The following is a 20,394-nucleotide window of genomic DNA, read 5'->3' on the forward strand; positions in this document are numbered from 1 at the left end:
CTTTAACTTCTTCCTTTAACTTCTGCCATGCCTGCTTAATATTGTTACGTCAGACTCAGAAAGAACATGATGATTAAGTCAGTCACTAAGCTAGAAAACTGAATCAGGATCTAATGAGGTTTAGACTGGTTAGAATGATAAAAATCTGTGTTGTTAACAATGTGAAAGAAACACATAGACCGAAGAGAGTAGAGTCTCCAATCTGTTCCGTAAAATCGAATGTGTGAGGACTCCTTGAGGAGTGGGTCTCAATGCTATACATGTGGTAAAGACTCAATTGCTAGCAGAGAGGATGCTCAATAAATCAGGAGAGGAAGCCTGTCCCCGAAATTGTGATGCATTAATAAAAACATAAAGAACCAGAGGGTCAGAGTTCAGCGAGACAGATTTTAGCCAACTTAAGAAATATCTTTCTAGGGGTGCCTGGGTGGCTCAGTCGGTTGAGCGGCCGACTTCGGCTCGGGTCATGATCTCTCGGTCCGTGAGTTCGAGCCCCGCATCGGGCTCTGTGCTGACAGCTCAGAGCCTGGAGCCTGTTTCAGATTCTGTGTCTCCCTCTCTCTGACCCTCCCCTGTTCATGCTCTGTCTCAAAAATAAATAAAACGTTAAAAAAAAAAATTTAAAAAAATAAAAAAAGAAAAGAAATATCTTTCTAATAATCAGGTTGTCATAAGGAGGTCCTTGCTGTCTTGGGGTGGTGAGTTTTCTTCAAGGAGGATACACAGGCACAGTCTGGGTGCTACACATGGTTTCAAGTATCAAGTCAAAGGTTATCCTGCATGATTTTTCAAATGAGCCCCAACCCCCAAATTCCATAATTCTATTATGGGATTCCGAAGGAAACGTGCAGAAGGACAACATACTCAAAGGCACTTAATCATGCTTCATTTGAGGTCCAGATATCTCCTTTGGAAACATACTCCCAGGTTTTCTCCTGATAGTTTGAACATCTCCATAGTTCAGAAGTCCCCTTTTAAAAAGATGCTCATTTTAAACAAGTTGTGAGAACAATGAAGATGGACTGCAAAGAGATCAATATTTTCAGAAGAGAACAGGGAGGGATAATTTTTCTCACAATGATTCCACCTACCTGGGGGCTGCTAATGAAGAGCTACAGCCTGAGAGCTGGGGAAGTTTTTCAAATGGTCTAGGTTAGGAAAGTTATTGTTTTAACAGAGAAAGACACAACTAGAAATTAGGTGATTGATTCAATAGGAAGAGACATACTCTTCTTCTTTGTAAAATTTAGGAGTTTTGGTTTTTCCTGCTAAAATATCATAAAAGGAAGTCTGAGAACAGAAATGTAACAGCAAGTAGGAACTTAAGCATAAACACCAGTGCTCACTGAGAGCCCACAAATACTTGAGCATTCATCCCCGGCTCAGATCCACCTTATTTTGGCTGTGTTTTCTAACTTACTCCCTTAGTTAACATTTTCTGTGAACACCAGTTGCTTTCCATAGGGACCAAAAACCACAAACTAGAGAGAATGACCACACTTCCTTCTCATGAATAGTGAGAAAGGAAAAATTTTTTCCTTGGATGTGGCTCTCCAATGAAATTCAGTTTCTGCTTTCCAAGAAAAGCCAATTGGCTCAGAAGTTTCTAAGAAGAAACAAGGGAGAAAATTCCAACAGATAGCACTCCACAAAACCCTAAGGCAAAATCCCAATCTCCCAGTCTCACATCAGCCAAGGGGTTAAAACCTGAATGTCTCAGTTGAGTTGCTGAATCCACAGGTGGAAGGTCATAAGTGTGGAAAGAGATACTCAGCTCCATTTGTGACCATGCTGGGAAAGCCTTTATGTGTACGAGAACCCCCACCTCGGCCCCCAAATATTAAGTTGACACACGTTTCTGGGACGCGGCTTGAATCCTCAAACTTTGGCGGGTCTATAGAGACACAATTTTCTGTTTTCTGCTTAACAGGGCTTTCCAGAATTGTCATCAGATGACAGATTACACCACCCATCCACAAGGATTCAGGGGTAGCTCAGGCCATCCATTATGGGTTAAAAGCTGTTCCAGCATGAATCGAGACACAGTGGTAAGGAGACTACCAATACAAGGGGTCCTATAGCTTTAAGAAATACTCTGGGCATCTAAAAGTTTTCAGAATGCAAACTATGTCAGCTCTGAAAACAAGAGGCACTGCATCATTATGGCAGGAGAAACAAAGCCAGCCCCCTTTTTAAAACAGACAAAAAAAAAAAAGATTGTTTTAATAGGAGAGAAGCATCAGTCATTGATTCTTACTTCATTCACACTTTCTATCCAACGCCATCCATCTTCAGAGTGAAGAGATGACAGAGCCCGGTTAACTCTCTCCCTCTTTCGGCCCCCGCCCATCCTGTTCCTCTCTACCCAAACCACCGAGGCCTACCAACCTGCCCATTTTGATCTGCAAGCAACAGCCCTAGAGAATGACTCTTTCTAACTGATGGGCTCACAAAGCTCAGGTATGCCTGACGACTGGCTTTCATCAACACTACTTTAACAGGGTTGCCTGTCAGGTTAGCATGACTGGTCAGGGCCTTTGCTAATCATCTTCTAAAACCACCACTTAGTCACTCTTGGCTGACCACATTCTACAAAGGAGGGGATGGGAAGGCTGAAGGCAGCAGGAAAAAAGTCAACAAGCCAAACCAACCATCCAGAATGTAAAATATTTCATTTTTCTTAAATGCTGCTGCCCTCATTATCTACAAACAAAAGTCCCCAGGCAGGCTGTCTCTGCATCAGTGCACCTGCTTAGCATTGGTCTGCGGAGTTATCTTTCTGCTGTGTCTGCAGAAGCCAACTATAGCACAATGGGTCACATCACTTGAGGGTCACTTGAGTCCCTCTACGCTCTGGGTCCCTCCTCCCACCTCCTGCCTTCCCTTCTACCCACAAAACCTTTAACTCCACCATAGCTAAGGATCCCAGATAGCTAAATAAAAGAGGTGGCCTCAAACACAGGGAAAAACCCTTAGGTCTCCAGTGTGAATCGCCAACGCCAATCCCCCTCCCCTCCCCTTTTCCTTAAGACCTGATGGTCTTCAGTCACACATCTTAAAAGAAAAACAAAAAACAAAAACACAAAGACTTACTTGTCTCAAGTCGATGAAGGCCAACTGCAGCGTGTCCTCCTGGAACCCAGGCACCGGGCCGGATCTGGCAAACTCTGTGGGAAAGAAAAGAGGATAAAAAGCGCCTTTAACTAACCATGGACAGGGAGATTGGCAGACGGATGACAGGGAAGACAAGAGAGGCTGGGGGAGAGGAGGACCAAGCTTCTAAGGAGTCATGTCTCTCTCCCTTCAGCTTCTTTGTTTGCCCTTCAAAATTCGTGTCATCAAAACACCATTAATTCCAGCATCCTGACAGCAAGGAAACTGTACTAATTCGACCTGAAATTTATTCCCATGAGCCGCGCTGGGCTTCAGAGTATTTGTTTTGTGAATGGACAAACAACTTGCAAAGGAGGAGGGAGTGGGGGAGAGAAAAAAGTTTTTCCTCTCAACACAATAAAATCTTCAGCTGTGAAACTCTTTTCAGTTCCGAAAGCTATTTATATTTTAGATCGCTGAAGGAATTTTCTAATTTCACGCCTGTCACCTCATTCCCCAAGCATTTATCAAAAAATATTCCCTGCCACATCATTAATTATTCCCTCACTGATTATTTGTATTATCTCATGACTGCATTATTGCCAACACACACACACACACACACACACACACACACACACACACACACACAAGCAGAAGCTGTCCCAACCCACTGCTTGGCTCCTGAGCAAAGGAGTACTTGCAGATATGAAAAGCCTACCTAAACAAATCTCATGGCGAAAGCTTACGGAATATTTGCACATATCCATCCTACTAGTGTACTCTTTGTCCTTGACTTCTACTTCTATTCCACTCTCAAAAACTCTTTTTTTTCTCTTCCCTCTACCCCAATTTAGTCTTAGGTCAAAGACACCACATGAATGCTATTTGCAATTTACAGTAGCGCCTTGGGTCCATGCTCAGTTTATGACTCTGGCTTCTACATCGTTAACAAGAAGATAACTGCACGGGCTATAGGGACAGACACTAGTAACAGTTAAGAATGTCAAGTTTTATCGTCCCTAAGCCCTGCTTATTATGAAATCAAAAGGTCTTGTTTAAGCTCCCTACACACACACCCACACCACACACACCACACACAGAGAATGAGAAAATTCAAGAGTTGGACAGTTACTATGTCTTGAATTCTCTCTATAAAGCCAAAGTGTGATGGACATTTAACATCAATCTACCATTTACCTCAAAAACAACTCCAGTATTGGCTCAAAGCAAATATGAAAAGGAATGTTTTCAATTACGTTTTATTCCAGGAACGAATTTAAGAAATTATACAGACTTAGTATCATACTTTTTTTTGAAATTAAATAAAATCCATCAAGATACCTGCATAAATGCCTGGAAAATTACTTCCAACATCCAGTAGCTGGACAGATTTAAATGATGATTTGTGAACAACTATGGGAATCCCTGTTTTTAAAAAATATTTTCCATCTGGGGCTTCTTAGAATAGGTTTTCATAACATCCTTGCCCCACTTAAAAAAATAATGCTAAACAAAATTGAAAGGGATTATGGAAACATCACATGAAATGAAATTTAACAAAATTCGTTAAACAAAATATAGCACACGTATATTCTACAACTGTACACAAAATATTATTTTAGATATTTCAAAAAAAATAACTACTGTAAGTGAAAGGAGATAAACTATAGATAGGATGATTAGCAGCACTGGGTTTCTATTTGCGAGGAAAAGAAAACTCAAATGCTATTTGCAAATTAATTCCATCATATTATAGCCCAAATGATTCAAGTTTCAAAAGAATAGAATCCTACAACTGTACAAATACTTGAAGAGGGCCATGTTAATGGAAAGCCTGACATACTCCATCCTTCATATCTTACAACAGCCATTATCTGTGCTAACCTTGTATATACAGCAGCTGCTCAAGTCAGATGTACAACTCGCCCATACTGTGCTCCCACAGAAAGCAGTTCTTTGAATTATAGCCACAACCACTCTTTTTGACTGCCTTGATTGTCAGTGGTCGGCTTCAATAAGCTTCCCATGCCTGATGGTTTCATCCAAAGTTGCTAGTTTCCCCCCACTGCTCCTGCATGACTCAAGGCTATGTTTCATCACTTGACATACTGAAGTCCTCTCTGTCAGTAGGAACCTTTCTTGAGTCAAAATATAGCAACTGTCAAGGTGTTCTGCTTACCTACACATGTCCAACTCAATAGAATTACCCTGTGACACAAGGCTGAAATGCTTGAGAGCTGCCTACATATTCTCACCTCTCCCTGTTGAGCATGCTCCCTGGGGCTGACAGATGACACAGACAAAACCACTCAGGAAACCGAGAGTCTCACTTTATAGACCTCATTTTTATGACACACTGAATCTTCCAGGTTCCCAGAGGACATGGTGGCCTTTTAGATTTGCTTTTCCTTTTATAAATCAGGGAATCAAAGAGTGATAATTGCTTCAAACTATGACAGAGTAAAGAGATTCGTTTTCACATATAGTTTATGGAAATGTCTCATTACTGTATATTCAACTTCATGTTTGTATTTTTTCCTCATTGTTTTACATATATAATCCTTGTCTTCTCGTGTAGATAGTAAACCCCTTAGGGATAAGGACCCTATCACTGAACCTAACAAGTATTTAAAATACTAGATATTCAACAAATACTCGTATATTAATTAAATAAGTTACAAAAACAGCGAGATTCATTAATCATACATCCTCTTCACTGCCAATGAAAATCTTTAGATTGCAATAGGTAACGTGGCCTTATTAATATGAGTACCAATAAGCAGGTTTTAGGAATGTATGAGCTCCCTAAACTTTGGTGCACAATGATTGAAGAGATGGGTTTTGAGGTCATAAATATCAGAATTTGAGCTCGGATACTAGGCCTACGGGCATAGGCAAATTACTTAATCTCCTTAAAGCCTCAATGTCTTTTTCTCAAAAATGAAGAAAACAGTGCATTCTTTATAGTGCTACCATGAGGATTAAATGAAATAACACACATAGAGCAGTTGGCAGAAGGCCTGGCATATCATAATTGATTATCATTACAATTAGTTTTCTGTGTGAATATACAGTTCTCTGGGAAGAAGCTTCCTAGCTTTCACTGAACTTTCAGAGGGCTGGTGACCAAACAAAAGTTAAGAAACACTGTTACATACCCAGGACAAAACAGGAGAATTTATTCAGCTACCATTCAGTGATGAGTTAGTGAGCTGGCATTGCAAATTTGTTTACAGGCAAATATTTAAGTCTTTCACTTAAATGAAACTGAGATGACTAATTAACAGAATGTTAGCCACAGCAATTTTTATTGGTGTTATTTATGAATTTCAAAAAATGCATAAAACAGATCTCTTGCAATGTTTGGATTCAATATACGCTTAAAAACACGGTTGTTCTCTTAGAGTCAATTGTTCAGATATACAAAAAATGTTAACAGCATAAGAAAGTGTGAATATTTTAAATAAATGAACATTTGTAAGCAGTCTGATTTCAACTCTATAAAATATAATATGCATAGTAAACACTCATTTCATAATGTTAACTGAGGCTGTTGCAGACGGAAAGATTACAAAAGGATTTTCTTCTTTTTTATATTTTATAAACTTTTAAAATGAGTAGAGACCACTTTCATAATAAAAAATAGGAAATAGAACACATGTGCACATGTGCACCAAAATTACCTAGTGGTGCTGATTTAGTAATACTTTCTCTAGTGACAAGGGATAGGACTTATTCAAGATTTAGCATTACAGGCAGCCGGGATTGGTCTGCACACCCAAATTCCCAGATGTTGCTTGACAGAAAGAGAAGAAGAAAACTACAAAAAGCTCCAGTCTGTGTAACAGGCCGATGCATACACAAATTCATTAGATGTACACACAAGAAGCGTCTCTGTAACATCACAAATGGAAACCTTCCTTCTTTGGAAATCATCAAAAGAGGTAAAAGTATGTAATTATGACTGAGTGGAACCAATGTACATATGGGGCACAATGGACAAGACCCTTTCTGGACTTGTCTCTGAGTCCAAGATCTGTTGTAGGTTTTCAGTCTCTAAGTGTTTCCAACACCAAGTGTTTCCAAAGCCTGGGTTCTGTAGTGTAGACGGCATCGCAAGACCATATAAGGTGCTTGCTCTATTTCACAAAGACCCAAACCCAACATTTGACCAGCATGTGTTACTTAGGGTCTGAGTCAAGGGTCCAGTGAGGCTGGCAGGAAAGCTTCCTCTTCAAAAATTTGTTCAGATTAGTAGAGCCTACCAGTGATGCATTTTCCAGAGAGCTCTGGCTCTCCCCAGCAGCTCTTTCCTGCCCTTGTACCATCATGGTAGGGACTTCAGAGTTGAAGCTGGTATCAGGGCTTCACTCCAAGACCCAATTTGCAAATGTGAAAAATCTTTTAATGAGGAAACTGCCAACTCATCAAAGTTTACAAAGGAAATATTTTCATTTAAGAAAATAAAAAGGAGGTATAAAAGTTACAGAAAACAAGGCATATTATTAAGTGAAGGTATAAACGGGGAAGTAAAATCACACAAAAAAAGTATTTTACTTACCAAATATTCAACGTTCTTTCATATTCTCCTACACATTTAAATCTATGTGGTTGGGCAATCATTTCTAAAAACAATATTAATTTCTCAAAAATATCCTGTAGGTTTATTTATAATGACATAAAATTACCAAAAGAGAAAAAGAAGGGATTCCACTAATTTCAAAATGCTTTCTACACTTCTTGAAGGCTGATCTTATAATTAACTAACACTATCACTTAGAGGGGGAAGGAAAAAAAAAATTTTAAATAAACTTTAAAATTATCAGGTACATTCACATTTGGCTGAAGAAAAAAAACATTTTTATAAACACCATAGAATGCTAATTAGAATAAAACGGTAGAGTCAGATTAGAAAGGGCTTTGAGAAATCAAAATGACTGTCTTAGTCTATAATCTGTGTATCTGGATAGGACATCTGAGAGTTTATCAAAAGCAAGTTGTGAGAAACAGAAAATAAAACTAGTTCTTCTGAAATGACTCTAGGAGAACAATCATGTTTGTAAGGGTATACCGAGTCACAAAATTACAGATCTATTTTATGCAAATTGTTCATGGAACAAGAATAATTTTCAAAAGCAGATGAGCAACAAGATAAAATTTATTTCAGAAAAGCAAAACTAGTACCCTCTCTGGAAAATAGGTAAGATAGCAATTGTCGGAGAAAACCATAATTTGGTTAAATAAGAGGAAGTTGAAAAGACAGTGGATAAAATTTTGACCAGAGGTCCCTAGATACCGCCATTCACTACTGCTCTCACTGAACTTCCAGGTCAGAAAATGGATAAGATAGCATCACCAGCCCTCACTGAAGGGACCAGAGGTTTGGCTAGGGCGAAAGTGCCAGGTGAGAAAGAAAACACAGTACCCGGGGGGCCCAAAGTATGTTGGCTTCTTGTTTACATCTTAAGATCATGTCAGGTCACATGTGGTGCTTGTGGGATTGAAAAAATAAGAGCTGCTGTTGCTGTATTAACATAATGGTTTCCTGGTATCTAGCTCCCTGGAGCAACAGACAAGGAGTGTGCCAGACTACCAAGTGTGGCTCTGGGGAAGCTAGCCTCTTCTTGCATCACTTCACAGTGGCTGCACTAAGCTCATTACAGACAGGAGTTGATGGACTCCACAGGGAATCCACTTGGGGCTCTGCTGGTCAGAGAAAGGTTGGCCAGAACATAAAGAAGTAAGCAAAGGAGACAGATACCAAGGAGACAGGAAAACGGTGGGGCGTGGGGGGGAGAAAAAAACCACCTTGGAGATGAAACTGACCATACTTGTGTAAGTGTGCTTGCATGGACATGTGATCATAAAAAACAGGCACCTTTACTTAGCCAGGGTATGACTCCGTGTCGCACATCACGCTCTGTTTTTACATACCTTAAATATGTAACTCACTACATTTCCCATCCCAAAAAGGGCAGAGGGAAGCACAGGCTCACTCAAACACATTCTCAAAGTTCTGTGAGAGAAATCTGATGGAAACTGATGACACTGAAATCTGATTGCAAATGCCAAGCCAGGACTACACACAGATTTGCAAAGTGCTTTTAAAGTTTGATTTTCTAAGTTCAATTCTCCAAGCTCCTTTTGCTCTGAAAGACCATTGAGAGCTAGGACAGACAGACATGGCATTTTAATTAATAAGGAATTAATCTCCCATAAGTGAGAAAATGGACACCAGCATGAAGGAAGTTCCATGCTGCTGCTCAGTAAACAAGACAATCTATCTCCACCTGGCTGCCCCTCTAACTGTACCACCGGGAGGAAAGGAGGGTCCTGGCACATTCAGTGGCTGGTGTCAGTGACAGCACACATTCTCCCGGACAGAAAAGCTGTTTTATGAGGAATAAACCTAGCAGATCAGAGAGGTCGATTTCTACATCTTATTTAACATATAAGAAGAATCAGTAAATAGCTTAATGAAATTACTCAGCGGAATCTAGCAAAGCAAACTAGAGAAACAATTCTGTTTAAGTTTAGAAGACAGATAATATAAGTTCCCACCATTTCATGGAGTCCAAGGGGCACTGGGTGCCTTTATAGAAATAAAGTGCTCATCTTTGTCTGAAGAAATACTATTTTAAATGATGGGTAAGAATACTTAGCCGTATTCACTAAACTAAAGAGAGTGACTTTTGCATTGTGTGATTCTTTGCAGAGGAAGAAGGGCTGAGGAAGTCAAGACTATAACGAGTGGCAGAACAACGTCATGCCGCACGGCAGCGGACTTTACCTTAATATTCCACAGAAAAATAACAGGCAAAAACAGAGCAAAAGATGACCTCGGACTTGAGTCTATAACTTACGCCGCTAAAGCTGAAAGGAGCATTTGGAACTACTGAGGACTTCTACCGATGAGCAAATTAAGGCCCAAAAGGTGAAGTCAGTGACCTAGTTAGAATCTGATCCCTCTAAGTCTGTCCTTCTAATATTTCAACAGGCACCCCCCCACCTCAAATGTCTAAAAACAAATATTCACTTTGCATGTTCCTTTATAGGCATATTAAGTATTCCTTTACATTTAGTTAGGAATCATAAAATCCTAAAAATACACAGATCTGTGCAAAGTCATAATTTTCCTCGGAAGTTCCCAAATGCTTCACAATTTTGCAAAGTGCCAGTTTCATAATATATCTTTTAAAATCATGGTGAAAAGAAGCTTCTCCCAATCAGTATTCCCAATCAGTACTTCTGTGTACAATCTCTAGGAAAGCTGAGGGTCCACCATGAGAGGGGTGGGCTTCCTGAGAGATGAGAAAAACTAGTGCTCAGAAGCAGTGACTTTATATCCTTGAAATTTTCACTGTGCTTTTAAGGACTTAATTTTGTCCATGTGTTTGTTCAGCACTGATTATCCTGCCGTATGAACATATACACACAGTTGCGGCTATCTGACATTTTACAGAAGGATTTTGAGAAGGATTCTGTAGGTCATTTAACATAACAGTGAAAATCAATTTTCTAGAAAAGCACTGTCCAAATAGAAATGCGAGCCCCATGTGTAATTTTAGAATTTCTAGTAGACACACTGAAAACAGACAAAATAATTAATATTGAAATTAATAACATATCTTGTTTGACTCAATATACATAAAATATTTCAATTTCAACATGAAACTAATATTTTAAAAATTATTCATTTGGGGGGCACATGGGTGACTCATCAGTAAAACATGTGGCTTTTTAAATTAAAATATATATATGTGTGTGTGTGTGTGTGTGTGTGTGTGTGTGTGTATTTTTTTTTTTTTTTTGAGAGACAGAGAGAGAGCAAGCGTGAGTGGGGAGAGGAGTGGAGGAGTAGAGGGTGGGAAAGGAGGGTCTAAAGAGGGGGAGAGAGAGAGAGAGACAGAGAGAATATTTTAAGCAGGTTCCATGCCCAGCATGGAGCCCAACGTGGGGCTCAATCCCACAACCCTGGGATCATGACCTGAGCCAACATCAAGAGTCAGACACTCAACTGACTGAGCCACCCAGGTGTCAGGAGCATGTGACTCTTGACCTCAGGGTCGTGAGTTCCAGCCCCACGTTGGGCATGGAGTCTACTTTTAAAAAAATGATTCATGCCTTTTTTTCCAAAATTTAGTATATATTTTACACTTACAGCACTTCTCATTTCTGACTAGCTATATCTCAAATGCTCAAATGGCCACTTGAGGCTGATAGCTATAGCGTTGGACAGCACAGCTTTACATGATGTTGACTGTAATGAACTTAAGTTAAAATTAAATGTGCCAAGAATGATCTTAGATTTTGAAATGACCAATAAAGAGCATTCCTAAAATTCACAGCATTATGAATTCTATTTTTACATCGGCTATGAAATTAGGATTGAAGCAAATGTCCATGATACTACACAATGGCTTTGATTCAGCTTGTATTAGAAATGTATGTTGCCTTCAGAGAGCTATATATATACTTTGTATATTTTTCATCATGCCCGTCAATACATTTTTATACTACCTCTCAATTAATCCTTATATTTGTATGCTTACCTTTCTTCTCTTCAACCCATTTTTCTCTTTCTTATGCAGGTGTCCCCTGTTATCTATCTGCAGGGAGATATGTACCAAGACACCAGTGGATGCCTAAAGCCACAGAGGGTACTGAACCCCAAACATACCATGGTTTTTCCTATACATGCATATCTATGTTAATTTATAAATTAGGCACACTAAGAAATCAACAACTAAGAATAAAATAGAACAATTATAACAATATACTGTAATGAAAGTTAATGTCAATGTGGTCTCTCTCTCTCAAATAATTTATTGGACTGTACTCATCCTTCTTGTGATGATGAGAGAAGATAAAACACCTGCGTGCTAAGATAAAGGAGACCTGTTACATAGGCATTGTGATGAAGTGTTAGTCTTCTACTGACGATACATCAGAAGGAGCATCACCTGCTTCCCGATCACAGTTGATCTTGGGTAACTGGAACCACAGATAGTGAAACTGCAGAAAATTGGAGGCTTTGGTACCTAACTTATTTATTTTTTCAATTTATCCTGTTGAAAGTGGCCTCAAATCATTTTTGGAAAAAGCAGTAGGGTATAATTGTTTTTAAATGATGATAGCTGATAAGTATATAAATTTGGGGACATAGTGAGCTATGCCTCAGTTTCCCTAGCCAGTGATGACAATAACCATCCTGATCTATAACTGCAAAATGTTTTTTAAGGTGCAACATAAAATAAATACTGACTCATTAAAGGGAAAAGTATCAAGACTCTGGAACAGGGTGGAGGCATATCGTACCACACTATGAAAAATGCTGAAAGTCAGAGAAATGACTAAGGTACGTTCCACATGGGAAGTTTCCTAAGTTAAAGGAGACAGACTTTTTAAGAAAAATCAGTATAATTCTTTTCTTTCTTTCTTTTTTTTTTTTTTTTACAACTTTTTAAAAGTAGGCTTCACAGGAGCGCCTGGGTGGCTCAGTTGGTTAAGCGGCCGACTTCGGCTCAGGTCATGATCTCGCGGTCTGTGAGTTCAAGCCCCGCGTCGGGCTCTGTGCTGACCGCTTAGAGCCTGGAGCCTGTTTCAGATTCTGTGTCTCCCTCTCTCTCTGACCCTCCCCCGTTCATGCTCTGTCTCTCTCTGTCTCAAAAATAAAAATAAAAAATAAACGTTAAAAAAAATATATTAAAAAAAAAATAAAAAAATAAAAGTAGGCTTCATGCCCAATGTGGGGCTTAAGCTCATGACCCCGAGATCAAGAGTCAAATGCTCTACGAACTGAGCCAGCAAAGTGCACCAATATCATTCTTTTCAAACTGAGAGTAGTTAATATTTCTTTGGCATATATATTTCATGATGTTCTTACAATTTTCTAGGAAAACTAAGTCTCATAATGTAAGCTGATGTCCACAAAGATAGATATCTCATTAGATAAGGTAACTGAGATTCTAGTTCTTTCTAGAATTTACTTATGTGACCTTTGGCCAATCAGATAAGTTCTTAGTACTAAATGTCTCTGCTGTGAAATGAAGGTAATAATATTTCACTTAATTAAAGCTACAGGAATAAATCAAATATATTCTTGATGTCTATGATACAATAAAGAACATGTCTGGTCTTTGCCCCCGCTCCTAGAATAGAGTTTCAAATACCCTTGAAAGTTCCTGAGCAATAGGAATTGCTATTCACAATGAGCTTCTTTTGACCATACCTAGGTTTATGCTAACAAGGTTGCTCCAGTGGGACCTTAGAGAGTTTTAAGGGAGGAGCTGGATAAGCCAGAAAGACCAAGCTCATGATTTTCAGTCACACCCCCAGTCTACAGGGAGGGTAAAGGGGCTGGAGGCTGATTTCACTCGTGTGGCCAATTATTTACTCAATCATGCCCATGTAATGAAAGCCCATATAAAAACCTCTGGATACTGAAACTCAGTATCAGATTAGTTTCATGATGTGCTGGGAGGGTGACATGCTTAGACTCCAACCAAGAGACAAGATGAAAACTGTGCTTGTCCCCCTCTTCCCCAGGACCTTAACCTATACATATCTTCCATCTGGCTCTTCCTGTTACAGCCTTTATAATAAAACTGTAATCAGAAGTATAGCGGGCGCCTGGGTGGCGCAGTCGGTTAAGCGTCCGACTTCAGCCAGGTCACGATCTCGCGGTCCGTGAGTTCGAGCCCCGCGTCAGGCTCTGGGCTGATGGCTCGGAGCCTGGAGCCTGTTTCCGATTCTGTGTCTCCCTCTCTCTCTGCCACTCCCCCGTTCATGCTCTGTCTCTCTCTGTCCCAAAAATAAATAAAAAACGTGGAAAAAAAATTTAAAAAAAAAAAAAAAAAAGAAGTATAGAACTTTCAGTGATTTCTATGAGTTTCCTAGTGAATTCTTTCATGCAAGGGAGTTTGGGGAGTTCTGAATCTGTAGTCAGCTAGCAAAAGGAGTGAGTGGCTTGGACACCTCAGACTTGCAGCTGATGTCTGAAGAGGGGAAGTCTTACAGGACTGACCCCTTAACTTGTGGAGTCTGCAATTAGTCTACGACTAATAACTTAGTTGCAGAATTGGATTGAACTGTAGGACACCCAACTGATGTCAGAGAACTGTTGTTGGAACACAAAGTCCAATATAGATCAAGTGCCATAAAACGGGATATTGGGTCCATTTTAATATCTAGGCTAGAGCCATACATGTCCCAGCATAATTAATGGGAACATTACTGGATTTGGATATAAGATAATATGCTTTTCCCCTTGACATGGCCACTTCTTCAATGAATCAAAAAATTAAAAATATTGAATTAAAGTAAGTCTTTGATATTAGAGATCATTTTTGACATGACAAAGTAAAAGTTCTGTATATCTTGCCCAGAGAAAATGAACATTTTCTATATTTACTAGCTTTGATTCTTTGTTTCATGAAATTGTTCTAGTTATCAGCTGGGAACTTTTTCCCCTAAAATGGAAATTTATTGTAAAATAAATTATTTTATAAATAAATTATGTTTTATTGTAAAACAATGATCCAACAGCCATGTTAAATGTTTGCATTAAATGAATATCAACATAAATACCATTCTCCCATTCTGGTTACACAGGCTAGACCTAAGAAGTCAAGACCTAAACTTAGGATCTCTCTTACTTAGAGAATATAAACTGTGCCACTGAGAACTCAGTTTAGGATGTGTTTTCCCTTTTCTCCTTTTCCCCTAAAGCAAACAAACAAACAAAGATAAAAGGAGAAGAGAATCTTTGTTAGTGCCACGCTAGCCCTTTGGCTGATACTTACTGGGTAAAGGGTCAAGGAAAGGACTCCGGACACAACTCAGGAGCTCTAGAGGAAGCATTAAGGATTTTAACTCCTAGGTACTGCTGAGAGGGAGATTAGTGTTTAAAAAGAATTTAGGTTGGCTGGAAGAAAAGGAAATGAAAATCGTTGTTTCTTAAGGCACATGAGCCACTTCTTTCCATGATAAACTGGTGCTTTTAAAGGAATATCTTAAGTGCTAGAAGGTATAGGAGATAAATGAACATTTCAAGTATTAAAAGCACTCCTGTCTTTAAAATGATCCTTGCTGAAAAGCCCTCAGAAATGCTTTTCTAGGGAAGAATAGAGAACCTCACTCTTTTCCCTGGTTAACTGTCTGGGCAGGGGCTTAGGCTACACCTTGTTTCCATCCACTGACAGGCAGACAGCTGACAAAAAGATTCCAGTGACTCAGAGGGGAAGGGCAGGCCTTAAACAGGCTGACTGCTGGGACTTGGTGAAAAATGGAGGAGCCTTGGTATTTCTCCAGCAAGGCATATCATTCAGAAGAAAGGTACCTCATTCAGAATGACAAAAAGAAGAGAAAGATGACGAGGCAAATTTTACTGATACCTACGAAGAAAATAAAGGAAGAGTTATTTTTCTTTTATTGTTGGTTACATTATAGAAAATGTTCGGTGTCACTTGCTATTAAACCGTCCCAAATCATTAGGCTGAACAGTGGCAACATAAAAATAACCACTCCACTGAAGTTCTCAGATGCAATAAAATAAACTTCTGCTTTCTTCTCTTTCAAACTCCATTTCTGAAAGAGCTATTTACAAGCACGGATTCAACTTCTTTATCTTCCACTCATTCCTGAATTCTCTGCAATCTGGTTTCTACCACCCCTACTTCCCCTAAAAGTACTTTCTCTAAAATTTACTTTGGATTCCTTCTTATTAAAGCAACACTTATTCAGGCCTTCTCTTACCTGACATTTGCATGTACCATGCAGTATTATATATATAAAATTATTCATTGTTTATCTGAAATTCACATTTAACTGAGCATCCTGTTTTTTATCTGGCAACCCTACTCCTAACTGAAGTTTCTGTATTTAGGCTTGCATTTTCCACAGTTTTGCCACAGTGATTTTCCTAAAGCAGAAAATGACCATGTCATTCTCATACATAAAACATATGACGAGCTCCCTACGTACCTATAATCAAGTATATACTTCTCAATAAGTCTTCCAGCACCTAACAAGGATTATATTTTCACCATTGCCTCTTGGTTACCCCACTTCATTTCACCTTATCCTCCAGTCATAATGAACTAGTTTTAGTTCTCTAATATGCCACACTTTTTAAATTTCCTCCCGGAATTTATACGAACACCTGCCTTACTAGTTAGAATATCCTTCCAAACCTACCTCATCCCACTTGAGTGGCTAACTCCTACCCATGTAGTTCAATTGGATATCCTAGTCCAAACAATTCCCATATAACAAATGGGTAAAAAGATTTTAAAAGACGTTAGTGTATTATTCACAGATACTTAGTGATCAAACACAAAGACACAGGTCTCGATTCACCCATTCAGGTGTGTGTTATCCCACCAGTGACCCTACCATACAAGCTTCTCTTCCCAGGAAAGGGGTGGAAAATAGAAGTAAAATATAGATCAACAGAAATTTATAGGCAAAACTTACGAATTCTGTACATTGACTCACCGGAAACTTTTCGCTTTTCTAAATGAAAGTGTTGGCAGTGATATTTTCCTCCTATTTTCTAAATTCCAATCTTAGAAATATAAAAATTGGAAATGCTAAGGTGATCTTTTGGAGAAATTGTAGTAGGTCTCCTCAACTTCTCTCTTTCCCCCTTTCTCTCTCATTCACACACACACACACACACACACACACACACACACAAACATCCCCCCAACAAATAGATAAACTAAAGGAAGAGAGAAAGAAGGTAAATTTTTACAATTTGTAATGCTAAAAGTAGACTAGATAGATTAACTCAAACCAGAATTTGTTAAATGCTGAAATGCTAGATAGAGTATGTAATGATTGAAAAGACATGGGATTTTTTCTTTTAAAATGTCTTATAAAATCTAGAACTTCCATCAATTTTTTGAGATGTATAAGGTGTGTTCCACCTAAAGACAGTAGATGGGTTAGAATGTTATGGGAACTCCTTGTACACCTGAGTAGAAGTCTGTCAACTTTCAACAATTAAAATAATTTTTAAATAAACATGGCATTTAATATGCCTTCCTGGTTTACACCCTATAAAACGGCCCAATTAAAACCAACAGTTTACTGGCCTCAGCCCCAAAGACATGAAGTGAGGGCCAAAGAAAATATGTAATGTATAAAATGCCCCAGTGTAAACACTTGGTGACAAGCAGGAGCAGTGAATGCATCAGATATTCTCGACAGATTCTGGCTTACCGCAAGCATTAAGATTTGGGCCCATGTGAGTAAAAGGGATGCACAAACGGCTTAAGGGAAGGAGGCAGCAATGCTAAAGAAATAAAATAGCTTTTAGCTGAGGTGCTCTTTGGAGCTAGCTGATAGAACAGAAAGAGATGGCCATACGCTGGTCTGGGGCTAATGGTGAGGTCTTGGGTTTGCAATAATTAAGATGAGCTACTATTTCTACTGGCTCATTTCTGCCTAGAAATGCTTCTGGGTGTTTTGAAGCAAATCACGGGGATTCATGAACATTTTAAATAATTGTCTAACTTTCTAATGAAGAAACAGTAAAAAGGCTTTGGAGAGTAAGAAATTGCTATGATATACTCGTTTTACTGTAAGAAAACCTGTTTTACCAAGTCCAGAACCAGGGTCAAGTGACAGGAAAAGAGTAATAACCACAATATAATTTTATTATTTTCCTTCTTTGAAATGGCATTTCTTAATCTTTCTGGTCCCTGAAACTTCCAAAGTTTAAGGTCTTAAAGTTGAGAAAAAAATAAGGACTAAAATCTGAAACAGCTAAAATGGAAAATGTAGAGAAAGAGGGACGGAGCACTAAGTTTGGAATATCACTTCAACAAAAAAATCTGGTATTCTCCTTTCCAAAGCCATGCAGCAGGAAAAGAGCCTTTTGGAAACTACCAGCTGTTCAAGGTAAATCTCTTGGCCACCATCCCCACACCCCCCAAAATATCCCTTGAAATAAAATCAGGAAGAAAACTCAAACCAATTTCAAAGAGGAATCAGTCACCGTCCTTATTTAGAGATGGGATAAGTACCACATTTTCCAAACAGTCAGACAGAACCTAGGGTATGGGAGAGTTTGCCACAGAAAGAGAACCTTAATTCAAAATTATGATCCCTCATGCGGCAGGTCTTTTGTATTCCCTCATCACTGTTATGCCCCACAAACAACCCAAGGTAACATTTGCTACCAGAAAAAGTACTTTGTCTGTGTTGGCCAATCTCTGGAAGCCAACAGCAGAGCTTGACAGTGATGTATAACAAGGTTAGAGCAGAAGGATCCATCTCCATTTGCTTGACAAGTATGGTATCTGAGGCCATGGTGAGGAAGAGCAGGTCGCCTGCCCTTGCTGCTCAGGTTGGCAGCACCTACTATCAAATGACCAGGTGTCTGGCAATGGGCTCAGAGAGACAATGACTTCCTTCTCTTCTGGAATTCAAGGAACTTCAGCCCATAAGCCAGAATAACTGCTGAGTGGGCACTACTCACTGACCCATGTCTGACAAGAGTCCTCTCAGAAGGTACAGGGCCCATCATCCACAGTCAAAGAGAAGTGATATTGCCATTTTAATGGCAGGGAAGACTTCTGTTTGGGTACTCCATAGCAGAAAGGCACATCATAATAGCATAGCACCTAGCATGACAAGCATTATAGTCATGGGAAAACAACAGCAAACAAAGCATGGCTTTTGTACTGCCTATTTTGGATAGAAGGAAGATATTTGCAGTGTGTGCTCTTCCCACATTATTTTAGATCTGAAAACCCAAGCTCAATCCTGCATTAAGAAGAACTGGTAGGGATCTGGGAGTGGGGGAGGGACAAAGCCATATAATCCGTAAGTTCCCAAAGAAACTTTTGCACAATACGTTGATTGGGAGCTGTGTACCTGAGAAAATGATTCCAGACTATGGCCTCTATTTTCAACCCAAATACTTGAGTTTTAAATCTGACTCCTTGTATAAAATATCTACAGTGTTCTAGGTCTTGCAGAGAAAACAAAGAATGTAGAGAATGAACTCTTGATTACTGTGTGTGTGTGTGTGTGTGTGTGTGTGCGCACGCGTGTGTGTGTATATGTATATATACACGATTGCCAACTTAATGAATCTTCCCCTGCAAATCTGTAAGTTTCACTAAAGATACTGAATCAAAATGAGAATTAGAAATAGGAATAGAAAATGAAACTGAGAAAAGGGGAAAACAAATGATAAAATGAATAAACAAAAATACACTCTGTTAAGACTGGCTACTCAAATTCCTATATACTTCCAGTAGAGAATGAAAGCATTACTGTAAAGAAGCGATAGAAAATATTTTTCTGATTCCATTAACCAGTCAATCAACCAAAAGACAAAATTCATTAGCCACGGAGTTTGCTTCATGGAATGAGTTATTGTCTCCATCATATTAAAAGCATTAATGACTAATTACCCTTAGATTTTCACATGTGCACAGCACTGCAAATTATAAAAAAACAAGTTTATTTTTCTGCATATGAACCCAAAGTCTATCATTAATCTTCTTACCTTAATGTTTCTCAGATGAAAGAGAGCAGAAAGCAAAAGCTTGTTTTAAAATTATAATTCATAAAGATGAGGCTCAAGATAGAAGCTAAGGGATCTGAAATTAATGATACTGAAACACACAAAATGTCCTTCAATAGCCTACCCATAGGACATTTGCATCTTCAAGCACTATACAGGCCATATGAAAAGAAGCATCTGTTATTTTAATATAACCCAGAGAGATCAGATTTAAAACTTAACTAAGCTCAAATTTCCTCCTTTTGTCACTCCTCAAACCTTATATTCTTAGGATGGCTCTCTTTTTAAGATTTGAAGAGGTACCAAATGCTTAAGATACAATCTGAAAAGTGTCCTTTCGATAAAGTATAAAAAATATATTTGAATTGGAAAGGAAGAAAATTCTAAACTTTTCACAAGAATCCTTTATGAAATGGTGCCATTTGTTACAATGATTTAACATTTCCAAGATTCATTTAATGTTGTAGAGAGCCAACTTCGCTTCTTTAAATCTATTTCTACCAGTATTCATGTCCCGATAACCGAGTCTCCAAGAGATGTGTTCATACTCTTTAGTGTCTTCTGAAATTCAGGACTGCTTAACTAATATGTTTCATTGTTGCAATTCCGATTTGACCCACCACACTAACATCTTCACAGGTTACTGTAGTGCTTCAGGTCTGGACTATACAGCTTGACTTCTTCCTAAGCCAATGTTATCCAAAGGTAAATAGTAAAAAACAGACTCTGAAGCAATCCTGCCTTAAAGAATTATA

General features: G+C 38.8%; 1 protein-coding gene across 16 annotated transcripts in view; it reads right to left on the reverse strand.

Moving 5' to 3' along the window:
- Window positions 1–20,394, reverse strand: part of EXOC6B (exocyst complex component 6B) — a 612,462-nt gene that overhangs the window by 150,058 nt on the left and 442,010 nt on the right. For all 16 annotated transcript variants that reach the window (XR_006200773.1, XR_006200772.1, XM_042932668.1 and 13 more), the window contains one exon: window positions 3,094–3,167. Coding sequence is in view for 14 of the 16 variants with exons in the window: in XM_042932668.1 (XP_042788602.1) it covers window positions 3,094–3,167 (74 nt within the window). In the remaining 2 variants the exon portion in view is untranslated. The remainder of the gene's footprint in view (window positions 1–3,093; window positions 3,168–20,394) is intronic.

Source organism: Panthera leo, chromosome A3, assembly GCF_018350215.1.
Source record: "Panthera leo isolate Ple1 chromosome A3, P.leo_Ple1_pat1.1, whole genome shotgun sequence".
Lineage (NCBI taxonomy): Eukaryota > Metazoa > Chordata > Mammalia > Carnivora > Felidae > Panthera > Panthera leo.